Genomic DNA, 21,388 nt, shown 5'->3' on the forward strand with positions numbered 1-21,388 from the left:
GAAGTCACAGCTGTCGTTAGCAGCCTCTGCTTGGCACGCAGGTGGGGAATGGCTTAGCTGAGTGAGTCAGCGTGAGTGGGCTGAGGTTCAAACCAAGTCAGCCCACATGCAAAGGGAGGGCGTCCTTTGATACCTCGCCTCCTTCCTCTCTTCTCTGTTTTTCCTTCCCCTCCCCCTCTCTTGTTTGATCTCTTCTTCACTGACCCCTGTCTGGAATCTGGGAGCACAGAAAGCTCTCAACAGGGCCTTGCAACAGAACCACAAGGTTTCAAAGACTCTTAGGTACCAAGATCCACGCCTCTCTCCGTCCCAAACTTCCACGGTCCTCCAGGACCATAGAGAGCAGAGCGAAGACAGCTCCTCTCCGTGCTACCTCCCTCGGGAAGCAGCGAGACGAGCGGAGGGCCAGAGCGGCCGGAAGTGAAGCCAGCCGGGGGTCGCGCTGGCCGCGCTGGAGGTGTGTCGACTCTATTCCCCTTGTGCTTTCTTGTGGGCCTTGGGTAGAGCAGGTGAGTTTAACAGCGCTGAGACCCAGAGGTAAGGCCGCGAGGGGCGAGGGGCGAGGGGCGAGGGGCGAGAGGCGAGGGGAGGGGGCGGAGGGGAGGCTGCGGGCTGATGATTGGTAGAGGAAGAAGCCAATCATTGCCGAGGCTAAGAGAAGGCCGAAACCTCTCTGGCGAGCGCGCCCAGGTGTGCCTCTGGGGGCGTGGCCAACCATCCCTGACCGAGGGCGGGGCGGGGCTATATGGTTCGTGGGCCAATCCGGAGTAGGAAGATTGAAAGGGGCGAGTCCACGGGTTGGGCTTCAGGAACCTGGCAATCTTTTGGGGGGCACCGGTGTAAGCGGAGTCCCCCTCTGGAAGATGGAATTGCCAACGCCGATGTCCCACGCCTCCCAGGCCCCAGATGGACACTGGGAAGGACGAGGGAAGTCTGCCACAGTCTTCGGGGCCGCCCACCAGGAAGAAGTTTGTTATCCCACTGGAGGAAGACGAGGTCCCTCCTGCAGGGGTAAGGGCGAGGACTTGGGGGCTGCTGGGAGTAAAGGGGACAGTAAGGGATCCCTCGGATCACGGTGTGAGTTTAGCGAACTTTGAGGTTTGGGTTACTCTGGAAAAATAGCCTGCTGTCCTCTGAGCCTCGATTTCCCCTTCTGTAAAACGGGATGACAGGGTGGTTAAAAGAGGGCTAAGTCACACGCTGTAGCCTGGCAGCTAGCTATTGGCCAGTGATGGTTTTTGTTTAGTTTTGGCCTTTGAGATTGGGTCGCTGAGGCTGGCCTTGAATCCTGATCCTCCCGTCTATCCCTCTCAAGTGCTGGGATTACAGCAATGGGCCATCCTACTTTAATATATATATATAATTATATATGTGTGTGTGTACATATATATATATATAATTTTATTTATATGTGTGTAGATGTTTTGACTGTACACATGTCTGAGTACTACATTCATGTAGGCCTGCAGAGGCCAGAGGGTGGCATTGGATCCCCTGGAACTGGAGAGATAGTGTTTTGATGCTGAGAATGGAACCCGGATTATCTTGAAGAGCAGTCAGTGATCTGAACTGCTAAGCCATCTTTCCAGCCCCTAAACTGTTTCCTTATGGCGTGTGTATATGTATGAGTATGTGCCATGGAGCGCCTGTAACGGTCAGATAGATAGATAACTTGTGAGAGTCGGTTTGGGCCTGGGGACTGACCTGAGGTCATGAAGTTTGGTGGTAAGCACCTTTATCCACCAAATCATCTTGCCAGCCTTTCTTTTCTTTTTTTAAAGATTTATTTATTATATATACATTGTTCTGTCTGTATATGCTTGCTGGCCAGAAGAGGGCACTAGATCCCATTACAGATGGCTGTGAGCCACCATGTGGTTGCTGGGAATTGAACTCAGGACCTCTGGAAGAATATAACCTCTGAGCCATCTCTCCAGCCCCATCTTTCTCTCTCTCTCTCTTTTTTTAAAATTTTTGTTATGCATACAGTATTCTGCCTGCATGTATGCCCGCAGGCCAGAAGAAGACACTGTATCTCATCACAGATAGTTGTGAGCCACCCACGTGGTTTCTGGGAATTGAACTCAGGTCCTCTGGAAGAGCAGCCAGTGCTCTTAATTGCTGAGCCATATCTCCAGCACACCCCCCCCTTTTTTTTTTTAAAGACAGAGCATTGCTATGTAGGCCTGGCTGGCCTAGGAGTTGCAGCAATCCTCCTGCCTCCATCTCCTAAGTGCTAGGCATTACACGTGTGTTTCACCACAGTAATCTCTGCTACGTGTTTTTTATGACCAGTCTTCTGGATTGTCAAAGTACGAATTTGGATCTCACATTTTTTTGTTATTTTGTTTTTATATTTTCTGTGTCTGTGTGTCAGGGTTACTTGACATGACACTTGTGTGGAGATTGGGGACAGCTTTTGGGGGTCAGTTCTTTCCTCCCACCACGTAGCCCTCAGGCATCAAGCTTAGGTTGTCAAGAGTTTCTGTCTGCTGAGCCATCTCCCTGGCCCCCATCTGACATTTAAGAATCGAAAGCTGGAACATTTAAGAATCGAAAGCTACCATATGATGGCTCACAACCATCTGTAATAAGATCTGGTGCCCTCTTCTGACCTGCAGGGATACATGCAGGCAGAACACTATGTGCATAATAAATAAATCTTTTTTTTAAAAAAAAAGAATTGAAAGCTTTTATACTTTAAGAAAGGGAAACCAGGGTCCTGGATAATTGACTCAGCAGTTAAATGCACTGGCTGCTCTTGCAGAGGATGAAGGTTCAGTTCCCAGCACCTACATGGCAGCTTGCAACCATCTGTGACTCCAGTTCCAGGGATCCAGCACCCTCTTCTGAACGCTAAGGGCACCAGGAATGTACATGGTACACGTATATACAGGCAAAACACTCAATATAGGACCAGGTAGTGGTAGCACATGCCTTTAATCCCAGCACTCAGGAAGTAAAGGCAGGCGGATCTCTGTGAGTTCAAAACCAACTTGGTCTACAGAACAAGTTCCAGGACAGCCAGGGCTACACAGAGAAACCCTGTCTCGAAAGCAAAACAAAACATTTTTAAAGGAAATATGGAAGCTGGAGAGACGGCTCATCCATTAAGGGTGCTTGCTGCTGTCTTAAAAATTTTTTTTTCTGCTCTTCCAGGAGACCTAAGTTTTGTTCATCCACCCATATCAGGCAGCCCACATGCCTGTAAGTGGCATACACACATAAATAAAAATAAGTCACTCTTCAGAAAGAAGAGGGGAATCTCAATCAGACATGGTGATAAATACCAGGCAGGGGCAGTTCACACAGGAAGTGTTGCGGGCCTGCAGGGACAGACCTCCCGCATCACAGCTCAGTTTATTTTCCTTTTAGACAGGGTCTCAGGTAGCCCAGTCTGGCCTTAAACTTCCCGTGTAACTGAGTATAACTTGACTTCGGATCCTCTTGCCTCTGCTTCCCATGCGCTGGGATGGCGTGGACACTACTCTGCCGGGCTCACTCAGTGCTCTGTGCATGCCTAGGCACTCACTAAGCCAACGCCTCTGCCTGTTTTGAGTTCTTAACCCTGGAACACATCTGGAAGAAGAGTGAGAGTCAGGGGAGGGAGAGGGTTCCAGTGTTCCTTTGCAACCTCCACCCTTCCCTTCTCTCCACAGGTCAAGTCCTTATTCAGATCTTCCCGGAACCCCAGCACTACAGCAAGCTCAGCCCAAGCGGCTCCTCAGACATATGCCCAGTATGCCATTGCCCAGCCTCCAGGAGGGGCTGGGGCCACAGGGCACACAGGCTCTGAACCTGTGAAGGGAGAGAACCCCAGCCAGACCCTGAAAACAGGAGCGAAATCCAATAGCATCCTGGTGAGCCCCCGGCAGGTGAGCAGGGAGATGGAGCTCTGGGAGTTCCCAGTGGGAAACCCTGTTGCAGGGGTTACTGTGGGGTCAGCCGATGAGTGCTCTGAGGTTCACACACTCTTCTCACGAGTACTGTTTGTTCATGCCTTCACTCATGCAGTCACTACTTCATTCCTTAATTCCTTCCTGCAGTCGTTCATTGTATGTAGGTTCCACCATTTATGCATTTATTTATTCCTTTATGTGCATTAATTCCTATATGCGTCCGTTGTTTCTTCATTTGTTTATGTGAATATATATGTGTGTGTACACATACATACACATACATACATGCATGCATATACATATCCCTTCATTCATGAAGTCATCCGTTCCTTCATATAGGTACCCCACCATTCATGCATTCACTAATGGCTTGTGGGTTGAGAGTGCCCCGGCCCTTCCTGCTAGGGCTGTCACACTCAGCTCCTGACCCCAGGTTTGTTCATTTAGTCAGCACCTATAGGGAGAGCACTTCATGAAATGCTGCCAAGCACGAGGCCTGGCTGTTGATGTGGGTGCTGAGGACCCCACGAAGGGCTTCGTTTTACTGTTGCTGCCACTGTACCAAGTGAGCCTCAGCATTATTTGTTTAGAGAAAGGTTCTCACTATGGAACCCTGGTTGGCCTGGAATTCACTGTGTCACTATGTAGACCAGGCTGGCCTCAAACTCACAGAGACCCGCCTGCCTCTGTCTCCCAAGTGCTGGGATTAAAGGTGTGTGCTGCCACACCCAGTGGTGTGTGATAATGAAGGATTTTGATATCTGTGGTACCTTCGATGAATTACTTCATTCATTCCTTTGTCCATGCATTAACTCTTCCATGCATTTAATGCCTGGGGTGTCATGGCATGGGGACATAGCCTGGAGCTTCCATATTCCTGTCCTCTGGGACTTCCCCTGCACCCAGCTACAGGGACACTCTTGAACCTGGTCCTTTTGGGATATTGTGGATTACATCATAGGTTCGGATTGGTGCCTCCCTAGCTATTGGTGAACACTCAGCCTTGAGCTCCTCCCTTCTGTGGGGGTGGGAGTGGGGCAGATAAGCCCAACCCTGAATTCTGAGTTTGGGTCTCCTGTGTACCAGTATCTGTTCTGGACCAAACAGGAGGCACTATGAGTCACCGGGACAACACACGGTGTTCCCATCCCTCAGGCATCCATCCCACAGGGCTTAGGAAGTCCATGCCAGATGCTATCTGTCACTCAGGAAATTCCAGTTGTCTTAAGAATTGGGGTCAGAGTGCATGTAGCAGAACCAAAGACTATCTTTGTGTTCTGTCCACAAGAGCTTCATGAGGGCCAGGTCTGGAACCAGGGGGTCAGAGTCCAGTGACTCCAACAGCTGTGTCCCCGGCATGAGTTAGAGTATGGCTTTCCTGAACACTTTCAGCCCTGGGCTGTTGATTGCTGAGGATGTTGTCAGGGCAGCACAGGGGAAACTGCCTGCTTCCTTTGGGGCACTGGAGAGCCATGGCGGAGCTTAGCTGATGCCTCTGATCATTTGCAGGGTGGCCACGAGGTAGTGTGATGGTGACCTCGGCCAGAGAGGTGCTGTAATGCTGGAGGAAGGTGTTGACAGGGTCCAGATTCCACCAGAGGAAGGGAAGGAGAGGTGCGGGACAGGTGTGGGGTTCTGGAAGCCAAGCCCTCTCTAGGAGGGGCAAGCATGCATGTTGTGAGGTTGCAGTGAGGGCTGGCATCCAGAAGAGAGCAAGTCAGATTGATGCTGGGCCTGAGCCTGGAGTGTGTGTGAGGGCTGTGGGGAGGGCCCGAGGAGTGGGGGCTAACATGCAGTTCCAGGCTTTGGGGTGGGAGATGGGGGATGGGCTAGTGCAAGGGTCACCCCATTAATGGCTTCTGCCTGTCTCCCTTCGCAGAGGGGCAACCCTGTATTGAAGTTCGTGCGCAACGTTCCCTGGGAATTCAGTGAGGTGACCCCTGACTATGTGCTGGGCCAGAGCACCTGCGCCCTCTTCCTCAGGTGAGCTCGGGTGCTCTGAGGGTTAGAGTCCTGCCCACAGTTTTGCCATTTTGAGCCATTCTGTGGGGGAAACTGTGGTTCAGTGTTGTGGGCTCTGGGCCTCTGCATGGCTGTGTTGAAGGAGTTGTGGCCTTCTTCAGAGCAACAGTAGCTGGGGCTAGACCCCAGGTTGTGAGGGAAGAGGGCTGGGGCCTGAAGAAGGGAGTCTGGATTTCTATATCTGAGGTAGAAGACCTGGGGTCTATGTTCCTGGGTCTAAGGGAGAAGGGCAGGGTCCTGACTTGAAGGAAGAAGCTAGTGTCCAGCCTCCCAGAACACCGTAGTCAGGCTGCCCTTTCCTGTCAAGACCCTTCCTTGAAGTCCATCCCTGTTGGTTGACTTCCCTGGGCCCTTGGCAGTGTTGTCCCCCTTGCCATGCTAATGGGTCGCAACCTCTGCATGAGGTGCATAAGGATGCCTGGGACCTCGGGGCCATTGAGACCCTCAACCTGTCTCTTCCCTGTCTCCACCAGCCTCCGCTACCACAACCTCCATCCGGACTACATCCATGAGCGGCTGCAGAGCCTGGGGAAGACCTTTGCCCTGCGTGTGCTGCTGGTCCAAGTGGACGTGGTAAGCAGGGCTCCAGCTGGCCTCCTCTTTCCATGCAGCTGTTGCATGGAGTTAACACATGGGCTGCTGAATCCCTTGTAAGACAAAACACCTAAAACCTCGATGAAGAATGGATTTTTAGCTGAAGTTGCTACGGATCTCCTGCAGAGCCTGCATGGGCTGGAAGATGGGAAGGGAAGGTTGCTAGAACCATCCTTGGTGATGCATCCTTGCCGTCCGATCTCAGCACTCTGGAGATTCAGGCAGGAGAATCAAGAGTTCCCCAGCCAGCCTGGGCTACAGTGAGACTTTGACTTAAATTTAAAAAAAAAAAAAAAAAAAAAAAAAAAGATAGGATTCCTAGCTCAGCAGGAGAGACACTACCTACAATCCCCCCACTCATGAGGGACTGGGGGTTGTGTGGCTCAGTGGTAAAGTCCCTGCCTAGAATCCCCCAGTGAGGGGCTGGGGGTGTGGCTCAGTGGTAGAGCCCCTGCCTAGCATGCACTAAGTTTGATCCACAGTATTACAAGAAGAAAAGCTTGCCCCATGCCTCTTCACCTAGTTCCTGGCCTTTACCTAAATATCTATTAGATCTTGTTCTTCATCTATTACCACAGCCTGTCATGTCAGTTCCACAGTTTTTCCCTGCTTGCAGACCTAGAAACCATCCCTTCCTTCTTTCCTTCCTTTTGTTTTTTGGAGACAGGGTTTCTCTGTCTCACAGATCCGCCTGCCGCTGCCTCCCGAGTGCGGGGATTAATGGCGTTGCCATTGCCCAGCTCATTCTGTTCTTTATTTTATTTAAATCTAATACAAAACTAATTTTTAAAATTTTTAAAAAATTTTAAAATCTTGCATACTAGCCCCAGTTCCACCTCCCTCCTTCCCACAGACTGGCCTAGAACTTTCTATATAGCCCAGACTGGCCTTGAACTCATGTCAGCTTCCTGAGTGCTAGCATTAGAAGCTTGAGCCAGTGTGCTCACCTCTCCGGCCTTCAGTCTTTTTTTTTTTTTTTGGGTATTGATTTTTATTGAGCTCTACATTTCCCTCTGCTCCCCTCCCTGCCTCTCCTGTCCCCTTCAATCCTCTCCCAAGGTCCCCATGCTCCCAATTTACTCAGGAGATCATGTCTTTCTCTACTTCCCATGTAGATTATATCTATGTAAATCTCTCTTAGTGTCCGCATTGTTGTCCAGGTTCTCTGGGATTGTGGTTTGTAGGCTGGCTTTCTTTGCTTTATGTTTAAAAACCACCTATGAGTGAGTACATGTGATAATTGTCTTTCTGGGTCTGGGTTACCTCACTCACAATGATGTTTTCTAGATCCATCCATTTGCCTGCAAAATTCAAGGTGTCGTTATTTTTTTCTGCTGTGTAGTACTCCATTGTGTAAATGTACCATATTTTCCTTATCCATTCTTCGGTCGAGGGGCATTTAGGTTGTTTCCAGGTTCTGGCTAAGACAAACAATGCTGCTGTGAACATAGTTGAGCACATGTCCTTGTGGCACGATTGAGCATCTTTCAATCTTAACCCTCCTTTCATAATAACCACTGGACGGTTCACTGTGCATGGATCTCAGGTCGGCCTCCTCTTGCTCACTCTTCCTAGCTCCCTAGGCCCTGCTTTCTCCTCCCTTCCATGGTGAGTGAGGGCCAGTGAGACGTGACCTCCCCTCGGCTTCCCAGGCTCCTGTCTAAGCTGCTTTATTGGATACTGTTTTAAAGAATTTGAGAAGTATTTTTTACATTCATTGATTTGTATGTGCATATGTGTGGACACACACACCCAAAAGTCAGAGGGCAACTTTTAGTGGGTTGATTCTCTCCCCTCTTGTGATCTTGGGGATGGGACTCAGGTGGTTGGGCCTGAAGACAGGCACCAAGGGTGGAGACGCCCATGAAGCCCTGCACATCCACTGTGATTGATTGATTGATTGAGGCAGGGCTCCTCACTGAGACCTGGGAACCACAGCATGGAGATTAGCATACCACCACATCCAGCTTTTTGGTCCACGCCAGCACCTGAACTCGGCCCTTGTGACTTTACTGGCTATGCCCCTCCCTGGTTCAGCTATAGGATTCTCATGCTGCAAATCCCTTTGGTCTCCCAGGTCTCCACTTCTGCCTTTCTTCTCTTCCAGAAAGACCCTCAGCAGGCCTTGAAGCAGCTGGCTAAGATGTGTATTTTAGCAGACTGTACCCTGGTCCTGGCCTGGAGGTAAGACACAGACCCTGCTTTCCCCATCCATCCACCGTGCAAGCCCATCCAGCCTGTGTAGGTGATTGCTAAGCCAGGCATGGTGGCACAAGCCTATAATCGCAGCACTGGGGAGTCCAAGGCAGGGGATCAAGAGTTCAAAGGCAGCCTGGGCTAATGAGACCCAGGGTCTCCCACCTCCTTGGGTGTCTGGTGTGGGCATGGCCTCTCTTTGAGCCTCAACATTCTCATGTGTAAGATGGTATCTTCTCCAGTTTTTTGTTTTATTTTCCAAGATGGTTTCTCTATGTTCTGGCTGTCCTGGAACTTCCTCTGTAGACAAGATTGGCCTTGAACTGACAGAGATCCACCTGCCTCTGCTTCCTGATTTCTGGGATTAAAGGTGTGCACCGCCACTGTTTGACAAGTTTTTTGTAGAGTTATAAGCACCAAGGCAGGTGACAGACTAGACTTGTCCAGGTTAGACCAAATGACTGAAGGAATTCTGTGTCTAGTGCTTCTGGTTTGTTGTTTCCTCAGAAAGTCTCCATAACCAAGGCTATCCTAGAACACTGCAGCCTGCCTGCCTCAGCCTCCTGAGTGCTGGGATTGCGTGTGCGCCACCACACCTGGTGTCCATGTGTAGCTCTCTAGAGCTCTATGTTGGCTCACCAACAAAACTACAAGTAGATAGTCCATTTCAGGAAGAATAAACACCCCTTTCTCACACCACAAGTGAAATTAAACCCTGGTAAATTAATAGCTTTCAACTTAGAAAGAGACACTCAGGGTTTGCAAGGGCCGGGGCTGGCTTCCTTGACAGCTTCCCGGCAATGCAGGGAGCTCCAGGTTCTGTTGCTGCACTGAATAAACCTGTCGTAGAGGCTCATGCCTGTAATTCCAGCACTTAGGAAGTGGAGGCAGGAGGATCAGAAGGGCAGTGCAATCTTTACCTAAGTAAGCAGTTCAAAGCCAGCTTGGGATACGTGAGACCCTGTCCCAGAAAGAAAAGAAATCTTAGCCTGGGTATGGTGGTGGACATCTGTAATCCTAGTGGCAGGCTGAGACAGGAGGATCATTCCAAAGTCAGGCAGGAATACATAGTAAGACCTTGTGGTGGTGGAGGTAACGCAAGAAAAAGGGAGATGGGGCGTGGCTCAGTGGTAGAGCAGCTACCTAGAATCCCCCAGTGAGGGACTGGGGTATGGCTCAGTGGTAGAGCCCCTGCCTAGAATCCCCAGTGAGGGGAGGGGGCGTGGCTCAGCTGCAGAGGTTAGCTGTGCAGTCTCCTGAGCTCCAGCCGTAGCCTGACTGTGTGAGAACAGGGCTCACTGCTGACAGGAGTTAGGGCTGGGATTGGCCTAGTTTCTGGAATTGTTAGCAGTCCTGTGAAGGAAAATCTGAATGACAGCTGTCACCCTGGCTGACCTGTGTCCTGTACCCAGCGCGGAGGAAGCAGGGCGGTACCTGGAGACCTACAAGGCGTATGAGCAGAAGCCTGCTGACCTCCTCATGGAGAAACTGGAGCAGAACTTCCTGTCCCGGGTGAGACTGCCTCCCTTGTCCTTCTGCAACTCTGACACCTGGAGTGGCTTGTTCCTTTGCCCTCCTTCCCCATCCAGCCCTCCCTCAGCATCTGCCTGTCCAGAGGGTCTTTTGAGTACAAACTAGACCTTGTCCCCCTTAGCTCTGACCTCCTAGCCTGCCTACAGCATCTACTATCCCATTCCCTCTGCTGGAATCCACATGTCCCATGCCAGCGCTGATGCCTCCTCCTCCAGGAAGCCCTCCCTCATCCTCTCAGCCTAGTAGCCCAGTGTCATGACCCTGCTGTGACCGCACCACCACCTGGCACTCAGTGGCCACTTGAATGTTTTTGTGTAATCAGTTGGTGATTTCCATTGCTAATGAGGGACTCTGCATCCATGTCTTTCTGGGTGTCCTCCTGGGGAGTGACCCAGCCCCAGAGCCTTGTGTCCACAACTGCACCTACACTCCCCACACTGGACACACTGGCTCCACAGTCATGTATGAGCCCTGGGGAAGGAGCTGACCTTATCCTAAGGGAAGCAGAAGGAGAGGAGAGACTCACCTAACAGGGAGCCAGTGTCACCTGGTCCTGCCCACTCAGCCATGCTAAAATCCAGGCAGTGGCACACACCTTTAATCCCAGCACAGAGGAGGCAGAGGCAGACATATCTCCATGAGTTCAGGCCAGCCTAGTCTAACTGTAGGCAAGTCAGGGGTACATCTGGAGACCCTGTCTCAAAAGGTGAGTTACCCAGGGTGGGGCCTGGGATCTGAACTTGGGTCCTCTGGAAGGCAGACATGTGTTCTTAATCACTAATCTCTCTAGTCACCTTTTTGTTTCTGGAGGCAGAGGCAGTATCTCCCTATGCCCACAAGGCCTGAAAATGGCTGTGGACCAGACTGGCCTCAAACTTAGGACTCCTCCTGCCCCTGCCATCTAAGCAGTACTCCCAGGCCCAAGAAAACATCCTGTCTTTCTCCTCCAGGCTACCGAGTGTCTGACCACTGTGAAGTCAGTCAACAAGACCGACAGCCAGACCCTCCTGGCTACATTTGGAGTAAGAGGCCCCTGGCATCCTCTCCTCACTTCCCCATAGCCCCACACCTCCCTGGGGACATCCCGGGCAGCAGGGACAAGTTAAGTTGTAGAGCACACTGCCCGATTCCTTGATTTCACCTTTCAGTCCCTTGAACAGCTCTTCACTGCCTCACGGGAAGATCTAGCCTTGTGCCCAGGCCTGGGCCCCCAGAAGGTGAGAACTTAGGGGGGCTGCTACAGGGATTGGGGGTGGGGATAGGCCCCAAATTAATGAACCTTAGACTCTGAAACACTATGAAATCAGTGGTTTTCAACCTGACGTCATGACCCTTTCAGAGGGGTCACCTAAGACCATCAGAAAACACAGATATTTATATTATGATTCGTAACAGTAGCAAAGTTACAGTTATAAAGTAGCAATGAAAATAATTTTATTGTTGGGGGTCACAACATGAACTGTATGAAAGGGTTGCAGCATTAGGATGTTGAGAACCACCGTTAAGTGCTGGTTGTTTTCAGACAGGGTCTTAAAAGTTCTAGCTGGCCTGAATCTCGCTATAGACCAGGCTGGGCCTAAACTCAGCTCCACCAGTTTCTCTCCCTGCTGAGATCACAGGCGTGAGCCACCATGCTTGGTTTAAAAGGCTCTGTAGGATTTTCCTGGGGGGCTGAGAATTTAGCTGAGTTGGTAGAGCGCCATCGTGGCACACACAAAGCCCTGACTGATCCCAGCACAGTGTAAACTAAGCGTGGTGGACACTTGGATAACGCAGGAGGATCCAAGGTCCAAAGTCATTCTTGGCTAAATAGCTAGCCGGGCCAGCCTAGGATTTTTTTTTTTTTCTTTATTTTGGTTTTTCGAGACAGGGTTTCTCTGCAGCTTTTTTAGAGCCTGTCCTGGAACTAGCTCTTGTAGACCAGGCTGGCCTCGAACTCACAGAGATCCGCCTGCCTCTGCCTCCCGAGTGCTGGGATTAAAGGCGTGCGCCACCACCGCCCGGCCAGCCTAGGATTTTTTATTTTTATTGATTGATTGATTGATTGATTGCTGTAGCTTTGGAGCCTACCCTGGCCTGGAACTAGCTCTTGTAGACTAGGCTGGCTTACAGAGATTCATCCGCCTCCGCCTCCCTAGTGCTGGGATTAAAGGTGTGCCCCACCACCTCTCAGCTTTAGCCTAGGATTCTTGGCACCATGTTTCAAATTGTATTTGTTTGTTTGCTTCTTTTTTGAGACTTGGTTTTGAGACTTTCTCAAGTAGCTCAAACTGAGGTTGGCCTTGTACTTCTGATCTCTGGCCTCAGGCTTGGTGTGTGCCAGCCTCCTGCCTTATTCTAGTTATTACTTATTCGAAACAGGGTTTCTATGCATAGCCCAGGCTGTACTGGAACTCTCTGTAGACCCTTCGGAGTGCGAGATTAAAGATGTGGCCACCACAAATGGATGAGTTTTATGGTTCTAAATGGCCCACTTACAAAGAGTGGAGAGACCAGCCTCCTGGGCAGTCTCAAGCAGAGCTCAGACCTGCAAAGCTCCTCCAACCTAGGAGGAAAGAGCCACAACCACAGTCTAAGCAGACAGCCTTTAATGACAAGCTTTTCTCCCCTGCCCTTAGGCTCGCAGGCTCTTTGACGTCCTCCATGAACCCTTCCTCAAAGCGCCCCGGTGACCCGCTGCCACTGAGGCTCCAGTTTCTCAATAAAGCGTTTTCCAGGTCCAGGCTCCTGCTGCATGGGCTGACGTGTTTGCTTGAGGGGGGAACACCTGAAGCTGGTTTCTGACAGCCTTCCTGGGCCACCTCAGCTCTGTTAGTTCCTCAGTTTCCCCAGGATGATAGATGTCTCCTGTCCCGTGGGAGACATCTCTCAGTCGGGAACGGTGCCTTACACCCCACCCTCCTGATCCTTCTTCTTCTTCTTCTTTGTGGATCCTTGAATTGCTCCAGCCTCAGGTTCCTCGGATTCTCTTGGGTCAGTCATCTCAGATGGGAGATCTATCACCTTCTGTCCTTTCTCTTTCTTCTTGCTGGGTGCTGGTGCTACCTGGGGCTCAAAGTTAGCTGCAAGCGCAGCTTCTGCCACCTCTGCCCCGAAGGCCAGCGTCTCGCCCAGCCACTTTTCCTTTTTCTTCTTCTTGGTCTTCTTGGGAGACACAAGAGCTGCCTCAACCTGAAGCCCATGTTCAGAAAGTTCAGGCTCTGTGGTCACTCTGGGGAGCCCCATATCTGGCTCCATCACCAAATTCTGCCTCTTTTCTTTTCTCCTCTTCTTTGTGGGGGACAGTGGGATAGCTTCCACCTGGGGTTCCACAGTGATCTGTGGCTGAGAGCCAGCCACGATGGCCTCCACTGCTTGCATCCCTTCAGCCTCCTTCTGCCTCTTTCTCTTCTTGGTGGGGGACAGGATGGTCCCTTCAGGAGGATCTGTTTCCGCCACAGATTCAATGTGTTCCAGCTCTTCTGGCTGGAACGTCTCTGCTCCTGTGGACTTGCTCTTCCTCTTCTTGCTGCTGCTGCTGGCAGATGGGAATGGCAGTCCCATGGGCTCCGCCATCTCTGCCATGGACTCTACTGTCTCAGCCTCCAATATCTCTACCTCACCCACCTGATGCTTCTTTTTCTTCTTCTTCCTCACTTCTAGGCCACTCCAGGCTGTGTCCACCTCCATGGCCCCATGCCCACTGACTGCCTCCTGAATGTCTGAGGCCTCTGCGACCTTTCTCTTCTTTTTCCTCTTCCCTGAAGTGGGTGACCTCAGAGCCATGACTGATGCAGGCCCTGTGACCGGAGGGCTGCCTCCAAAGGCAGAGAACCGAGGCCGCAGGCCGGCAGGAATCTGAGGTGGCAGGCTTGTGGGAATGGGTTGTAGGGGGACCCGAGAGATAAGATACTCTTGAAGACCCTCCATGATCCTTAAGCTCCCATGGGGGGCCGGGGCGCAAGTGAGTCTTCCTCCTGCCTCTGTTGACGATGCCAGCAAGGTGGCTTCTCCAGCCTGAGGGCTGCCGGTAAGGACCCGGAATCGGCACCTTTTGCCATCCAGTTTGCCCTTAACAGTCTTCGAGCCAGAGAGAGGCACACGCCGCCCATTGAGGCTGAGGAAAGAAAGGGAGAAGGTAGAGGCTGGCTAGATCCTTTGCAAAGCGGGAGGCTGGGGCTAGAAACAGCTTTTCTGGGCTAGGGTGCAGCTCAGTGCTAGAGCCCTGAGTTTTGTTTCAACTAACTAACTTCTGTCGTGTGGGGTTTGTGTGAGGCCTAGAACTCCTGATCAGCCTGCATCACCTCCCAGGTACTGCAAATAGACATGTGCCACCGCTTCTGGCTTGCTTGCTTCGCAGGGTTTCTCTGTGTAGCCCTGGCTGGCGGGGAACTTGGAGATCCACCAGCCTTTGCCTCCCAAGTGCTGGGATTAAAGTTGTGCACCATCACCACCCGGCTCCTGGCTGTTTCTTGAGACAGACTCTCTGTGTGTGAGGCTAGCTTGGTAGTCCCTAGCTCATGCTGGCTGTGAAGCCTACCATTTTCCTGCCTCAGTCTCCTGAGTGCTAAGATTAAACCTAATATTACCCCATCATTAACGACTAAGTAATGTTTAGAGCACGCAGGCGAGGGACGAGGCTCAGACATGGAGTGTGTGCCTAGCATGAATGGGCCCTGGATTTGATCACCAGCACTGTATAAAACTGGGCACGGTAGCTGTACTGGGGAGGTAGAAGCAGAAAGATCCGAGTTTAAATACTACATAGGATGTTAAGATTCTCCAAAACAAAGCCAGGTGGTGGTGGCTGCACACGCCTTTAATCCCAGCACTCTGGAGGCAGGTGATTTGAGGGCCAGCCTGGTCTACAAGAGCTAGTTCCAGGACAGCAGAATAGATTCCAAAGCTACAGAGAAACCCTCTCTTGAAAAACAAAACAAACAAAAAAAGATTCTCCAAAACAAAAGAATATGTGACACCCACTTGTGGCTCCAGAACTCAAGAAACTGAGGCTTAGACGATGCTGGGAGTTAGAAACCAGCCTGGGCTATACAGAATGAGGCTGTTTCCGGGTTGTCAGAAGGCTGTCTACAGTTCTAGGTTCACGGTGTGGGGTGGGTTCAGCTTCCAGGGTGTGTGTGTGGGGGGGGGGGGGTGTACTCCCAGCAGGTGGGGTGGGAGCGATCACTCACCACTGTGGGGCGAAGTCTGCAGGGGCTCGGATAAGCCACACTTCTGTATCTGGAAACGTCAGCGCCTCCAAGGAGAAACGAGGGGGATCCGAGTCTGGAGACATCGCCGTAAAATTGGGGGGGCAGGAGAACCGAGTGGCACCTGTGATAAAAACGGGGTGTAGGGCTCCTTTTGACACTGCCAACCTCTCAAGGTGCCCGCAGGTCCCTTCCCTCCAGGAGCCCCCCTCCCAGTCCCTTCGGCACCCGGATCCTCCCGCTCCACTCACCGGAGACCGCGGTACCCGCCATCCTAACGACCTACGCTGAACGCTGCCCACCACGTGGACCCCGGAGGTGGAGTCGTACCCGGAAGCGTCCAAGTCGCGTGCGAGAATGGGGGCGTGGCTCGGCCGCTGTCACTTTATTTACGGAACCGGGCCGATCTCCGCTTTTGAACAGTACACAGCGGAGGAATGACTAATTTTTAAACGATCTACCTCCGGGGAAATCACTTTTCTGCTTGTCGGGAATGCAAGCCTGGTCGGATCTCGGAAGGTCCGCCCCGCCAACTTTGCTCACGTGGTTTCTTCCAACACTGTCTTAATCAGGCAGTGACCCAGCCCGCCCATGGCTCTTAAAGAGACAGAAGGCCGATTGTGCAGACATTCCTGTAAGAGCCAGGTGAGAATTCTGGTTGGCAGGGTTGTGCTTTCAAAGCTAGAGTGTGTCTTGGGAAGTCTCTGATGTGGCGAAAGAGAGGAAGGCTTGAGTGGACGAGATCGGAAAATAGAAAAGAGCGGGCACTCAGAGGATTTAAAGTACCAACGAGAGGCGGAGTTTCTGGAGTCTGGCGCAAGCGGGAAACCGAGGGGGAGGAACCCTGGGGTCAGGGGAGGAGTCTCGGACCCCAGAGCGCGGAGCGTGGCTCCAAACGGAGGGGTAGTGGGTCGTGTGAAACTCGTAGATGCCTTCGTAGACTTAGGGTCCTGAGCGGGAAGTATTCCCCACCTCTCCGAGGGAGGTAGAGGTGCAGCCGGCCGACCCCTCCCTGCCCCGCGGCCCAAGTAAACAGCTGCACGTGGACGCGGGATTTGGGGGACGCGCCCACGCCCCTTCCCAGCAGTACTGCAGCGCGTGGGGCTGCGGGTGGAGCCGCGGTACCGCGGCGAGACAGGGTGACCCGACTGCATTCCTGGCCGGTGTGTCAGCGTCGCGTCCCGCCCCTCCGCGGAGGTTTGGGAGACTCCTCCAGAACTGTGATGCTGCCCTTTATCCTGCGGCTTTCGAGAACTCAGAGGAGGCCAAGGGCACAGGGAAGAGTTCCTCCGCCAGGGATCACCAGACTATGTGTCCCCTCGCGCGTGGGCTAGAAACTCTGGGGCTCGTCTTTTGAGGGCTCCTAGACTCCAATTCCCAGAGAACCCGAGGGTGGCTAGTGGGGGACTTCGCCCAGGAGTGCTGCTGGGAATTGTAGTCCAGCCTGATTCTGGGCACGCCAGTAAAGCGCCAAGGCGGGTTTTTGTGTTGCGTTGTTTTGTTTTTGAGACGTGGTCTCATTATGTGGCCCAGGATGGCCTCGAACTTGCAGAGATACCCCTGATTCTAACTCCCGAGTGCTGTGATTAAAGGCCCCTTATTTTTATTTAATTTAGACAGGTAAGCCGGGGCTCCGAGTCCTGATTAAGGTGGGTCCTTTTCTCGCAGCAGTATTGGGTCGTGTGAATTTCTCCCCGCCTGGGAAACTGAGACTAAAGGTGTGGGGATGGGCTCAGGAGTTCTTCCCCTGCACTCATAGTAAAGTGGAGGTCTGGACTCCTGTGCATGTCACCGTCCAGGGCGCCCTCGATCTCTGGTCCTCATTCTTTCTGTCTGTTAAATGGATCGCGCTTGACTCCAAATGGCAATGTCCCCTCTTGCGCCCCGCCCCTCCGGGACTACAAATCCCAAGGTGCTCGAGGCGATCGCAGCTCTCCCTTCCCTGTGGGACACGCCTTCCTCCAGTCAGAGTCCCGTCGTCTAACCTGTTCCCTGCGACTGCCCCGCCCCGTCCTCCGCTCCCCGCCGCTGGAGCCGGAGCCGGAGCCCGAGGAAAACCCCCCTGGTGCCAGGATCTGCCCCGGACGCGTGAGTTCCACCCCACCTGGGGTCTAGCCATACCAGAACCTGACACCGCGTCCCTGGGAGGATTTGGTGGGACCTCGAACCTTAGATCCCAGGGCAAATTGTGGGACACTCACGCCTGGGTCCCTGGAAAGAGAGAACTGGGGTGCCGGCTTTACTGGATAGATGGATGAGGGCTGGGACGACTGAGATCTTAGTAGTACTCGGAGCGTTTGGTCCCGGGGAGCCATTGGAATTCTTGGATACTTTAATTGGGGACTCTTGGAGGTGTCTCGGGAATATCGGGAGGCTCGTGTCTCTGACTTTTTGATAGATGTGGGAGGTTAGGTCGTTCTAGAATGGTTGGGTACCCGGTCGCCCTCCAGCAGCCTTCAGCACCGAGCTACTCTAGGTCTTTGCGTCAAATTCGTGGCACTGGGATAGTAGATCCTGGTCTTTGGAAAGAGTGGGACAGGCACGAGGGTGGGGTCGTGGGTCCCTCAGAAAGCTATGTCCTGGCACTACACCCCACTTCTGGTTTTGGGATGGGGGCAGGGGATGAGAAGTCGGGGCAGCTCTCCAACCTCATCTGTGCCGCTGAGCGAACCCCAACATGTCATTAACCGGGGCGTCAGACCTGCCAAACCAGAGGGGGCACATCTGACCAAGGGCGCCCCCTAGCGGAGATGGGGACGTACCTCTCGTTGCCCTATTGGGGTGGGAAATAACTGGGGTTTGCTGAGGTCACTGTATAGCCCAGACCAGAATAACAGGACCGTGGGGCTGAATCCGGGAGGTTTGTGTGGCTGTGTACTGCTGAATTTACACAGAATGAAAAGGGTAAACTGAGGCTGGTGAGCCATACATCGCCTTCGCTCTTGTGACAGCTGTCTGTGAGAATTCCTTCACTCTCACCAGATTTTTCTAATTAGCCTTCTTCCTTCCGTGGTGGGGTTCCTTGCACTGACCCAGAGGTGAGAAATGTCACCTCCACTTCCATCTGTCTGACCTGAGGTATTGTGGGAGATAAGGGAGGGATAGAGGCTAATTCTGGAGGTGTCTGCCCTTGAGCCTGGGAGAGGGCAGGAACAGGAAGGCTATTCGCTCTGTCTCTCCACCTCTGGGCCCTTATGTTGGGGATTAAGAAGCTAGTGGGGGTGGGAGGGACAAGGATCTGAGGGAGGGTGCGGTTAATACTGCAAGAACACCAGTGACAACCTGAAATGAAAAAAAAAAAAAATAGCCACAGCTGCCAACACAGACTGTGCTGCCAGGTCCAGGTCAGGATGGATCTCCATGTCCACAGAAGTGTCTGGCAATCACCCAAAGGTAGGAACAGCGAGTTCCACCTTCAGTGGAGTGTGTTGACCCCAGGGAGGACTCCTCCCTAGCAATGGGGAAACTGAGGCTGGCAAACAGACACCACCCACACCCTGGAATCTTGCCAGTTTCTGTCTGAAATCTTCCAGGGTTCTCACCCTGCCGTAGCCTTGCATTCCTGGGGATAATCACTGTGGCAGGTGGGAAATTTGGGGTTCTGTGGTCCAAAAGCTCAGGCAGTTGAGACCACTGGCAACAGAACCCAGGGCTCTTAGGATCTCAGGAAGAAGGGGCTCAGAGGCACGTGGGCAGAGGGTAGAAAGAAAGGGCTCAGAGGCACCTGGGCAGAGGGTGGAAAGCTCGTCTAGCGTGCAGGAATCCCCAGGTTCATTCCCCAGAAATGCGTAAAGCAGACTGTCAAGTTTTATGTCGGTATTTCTAGCACCGGAAAGGCAGGGGCCAGAGGATTCAAAGTTTAAGTATAGCACGGGTGCTGGCTGGCGGGGACGCACACCTTTAATCCCAACACTTGGGTGGGGGGCAGAGGCAGGCAGATCTCTGGGTTCGAAGCTAGCCTGGTCTACAGAGTGAATTCCAGGGCAGCTCAGACTACACCAAGAAACCCTGTCTAGAAAAACAACAAGCAAACAAAAAGCACAGCACGAGACACTGTCAGGAAACCCAAACAACCACTGTGGGGCATGGTGGACATGCTTCTTAATCCCGACACAGGGAGGGAAAGGCAGGCGGCTCTCTTGAGTGCCAGGTCAACCTGGTCTATATAGATCCAGACAAGTCAGCCAACCAAGAGCTCTCACAAAAGACTCTCTGGGAGAATCTATGGCGCCTGGGCTTTTGTCCCTGGCTCAGAGCCTGCCCTTGTGCGATTGATCCCCCTGGCCTCAGAGGCTGAACCCAAGCCACGTGCAGGCTACAGGAGCACTCTGTTGCTGGGAGCTGAAGCTCAGCTCTTGTTTGAGACAGCGTCACTTAGGTCACCCAGGGTGGCCTTGAACTGGAGATCCTCCTGCCTCAGGGTTGCAGGTGCTAGGGTTGCAGACACTCATCTTTGCTACCCTAGAGGACCATAGAGAAAGGCTGGTAAAATAGCAGTCATGATGTGAGACATTCAGGCTTTACACTGCACTGTTGTAAACACTATTTAGGTCCCCCAAACCTCATACCTCATCTGGGTGAAGGCATTAACCCCCTACACACACAGTACACATGAGAAACTGTAGGACAGAGAAACTGTTGTGGTGACCAGCTGAAGGCAGAGGCTTGGCTAGGAGAAGCCCCTAGCCTATTCCACAGAGGCACGTCTGACCCAGGTAGAGTGAAGGATTACACTTTGGGTGTTCCCAACCCATCCCAAGACCCTGACCTGGATCCCACTGACTGTTCCAGGAAGCCCAATAGGATCCTTCACCTCTGAGAATCTGGCTGCGGTACAGAGGAGGCAGGCAAGGAAACCTAAGGGTGGAGCAGAGCTGGGAGCCAGTTGAAGGGGGAGCTAGAGTTGGAGGGTAGCCCAAGGAAGAAGACCTGAGGGTGGAGGGCAGGAACAGGAGCCTGGGAACAGAGGCTCTGCCTCTCCTGGCCCGCCCAGCTCCCTGGCTTGGAGCTGTGCACCTGCCCAGGCCCGCCTCGCATTCCCCAGGCCTGAGCTCAGCCTTTGCGCCCGCGGAGAACGCGCGCCCCCTGACGGTCGAGGTGTTTCTGACACCCATACCTGCCCTGGGAACAGTCCTGCTCTCAGAACCCAGTTTGATAGTGGTACATTTGCCAAAAGTTCTTCCTGTTGGGTACTGGGAATGGAGGAATTCTTGTCCTCTGGAAGAACAGGCTCTTACTTGCTGAGCTGTGTCTCAGCCCTCTGTGCGCCCACAAGGGCTGATACCTCCAGAGGCAGAGGCCGCAGCTGGAGCTGGTACTCTGGTCCTCCACACTCCAAACAGCAGCGCCGTCTCTCCAGCCTGGAGCATGAGATGTAAACAAGCCTGGCTATCTTCAGGCCTCTGCCTTTGAAAGCTGGCACTGCAGGCATGTGCCACCATGCCCAGCCCTTTATTTAAACTTTTATTTTGAGACAGGCTTGCCCAGGCTGGCCCCTTCAATGGACTCTGCTGTCCAACCAGGCCTTGAACTCTCCCTCGTTTTGGGTCAGCCTCCCAAGTAAGCTGAGATTACAAGTGTGTGCGTCCAGGCCTGACTATACTCTGCTTTCTGAGGCCGGGATTCTTACAGCTCTGATTTCCTCTTGTATCTTTTGTTGAGACAGATCTTTGCACTGGTCCAGCGAGGTAACCTATCTTTGTTTTACAAGTTTAGCAGCCGAGGTACTCTTGTCGGGCGCTCCAGAGTTCACATTCTCGCCTCTGGTTTCTGGCTTGTGGCAGACTCCAGGAGAGCGCAATTCTGGGACTGTCAGAAAGTGCGGCAGGAAACTAGAAATTGTGGGCAATACAAGTGAAAGAATTCTAGAGTAGGATAGAGGTAGACTAGAAAGAGATAGACTCTGGGACTCGGAGCCTATTTTTCTACTAGGGATTGATTAAATTTAGGGACTCA

The 21,388-nt window shown here is 52.5% G+C and overlaps 3 protein-coding genes across 7 annotated transcripts in view; 2 read left to right on the top strand and 1 right to left on the bottom strand.

The window, feature by feature from the left end:
• Ercc1 (ERCC excision repair 1, endonuclease non-catalytic subunit) lies at positions 1-12,969 on the top strand. 3 transcript variants are annotated; one of them, XM_038338723.2, is made up of 10 exons: positions 1-509; positions 900-1,011; positions 3,660-3,860; positions 5,779-5,882; positions 6,395-6,494; positions 8,623-8,699; positions 10,124-10,223; positions 11,195-11,266; positions 11,393-11,461; positions 12,863-12,969. In XM_038338723.2, exons 2-10 carry the CDS (start codon positions 907-909, stop codon positions 12,914-12,916), a joined length of 882 nt encoding a protein of 293 aa, XP_038194651.1. In that variant the 5' UTR covers positions 1-509; positions 900-906; the 3' UTR covers positions 12,917-12,969. The 3 variants fall into 3 exon arrangements, with proteins under 3 accessions (XP_038194651.1, XP_038194649.1, XP_038194650.1); XM_038338721.2 differs by having other exon boundaries at positions 204-509; positions 3,660-3,875; XM_038338722.2 differs by having other exon boundaries at positions 455-537; positions 3,660-3,875.
• On the bottom strand, positions 12,816-16,149 carry Polr1g (RNA polymerase I subunit G). The gene is made up of 3 exons (XM_038338720.1): positions 15,685-16,149; positions 15,416-15,557; positions 12,816-14,340 (listed from the first exon to the last, which is right to left on the bottom strand). Exons 1-3 carry the CDS (start codon positions 15,704-15,706, stop codon positions 13,131-13,133), a joined length of 1,374 nt encoding a protein of 457 aa, XP_038194648.1. The 5' UTR covers positions 15,707-16,149; the 3' UTR covers positions 12,816-13,130.
• The window catches only part of Ppp1r13l (protein phosphatase 1 regulatory subunit 13 like), a 20,805-nt gene continuing 15,255 nt past the window's right edge, over positions 15,839-21,388 (top strand). Inside the window, exon 1 of one of the 3 annotated variants that reach the window (XM_038338719.1) lies at positions 15,839-16,078. Coding sequence is in view for 1 of the 3 variants with exons in the window: in XM_042055501.1 (XP_041911435.1) it covers positions 17,219-17,521 (303 nt within the window). In the remaining 2 variants the exon portion in view is untranslated. Of the gene's footprint in view, positions 16,079-16,323; positions 17,522-21,388 lie in introns of those variants that run through there. The other 2 variants (XM_042055501.1, XM_038338718.1) reach the window with 2 other exon arrangements.

The sequence above is a fragment of the Arvicola amphibius genome, chromosome 8, assembly GCF_903992535.2.
Source record: "Arvicola amphibius chromosome 8, mArvAmp1.2, whole genome shotgun sequence".
Lineage (NCBI taxonomy): Eukaryota > Metazoa > Chordata > Mammalia > Rodentia > Cricetidae > Arvicola > Arvicola amphibius.

Bases quoted from the DNA above. Each gene is read 5' to 3' on its own strand.
- Ercc1 (XM_038338721.2), top strand. From the start codon at position 907: ATGGACACTGGGAAGGACGAGGGAAGTCTGCCACAGTCTTCGGGGCCG. The intron at 6,495-8,622 runs GTAAGCAGGGCT...CTTCTCTTCCAG, and splicing joins TGCTGGTCCAAGTGGACGTG to AAAGACCCTCAGCAGGCCTT. The intron at 11,267-11,392 runs GTAAGAGGCCCC...TTCACCTTTCAG, and splicing joins CCCTCCTGGCTACATTTGGA to TCCCTTGAACAGCTCTTCAC.
- Polr1g (XM_038338720.1), bottom strand. From the start codon at position 15,706: ATGGCGGGTACCGCGGTCTCCG. The intron at 15,558-15,684 runs GTGAGTGGAGCG...TTTTTATCACAG, and splicing joins GGCGGGTACCGCGGTCTCCG to GTGCCACTCGGTTCTCCTGC. The intron at 14,341-15,415 runs GTGAGTGATCGC...TTCTTTCCTCAG, and splicing joins GCAGACTTCGCCCCACAGTG to CCTCAATGGGCGGCGTGTGC.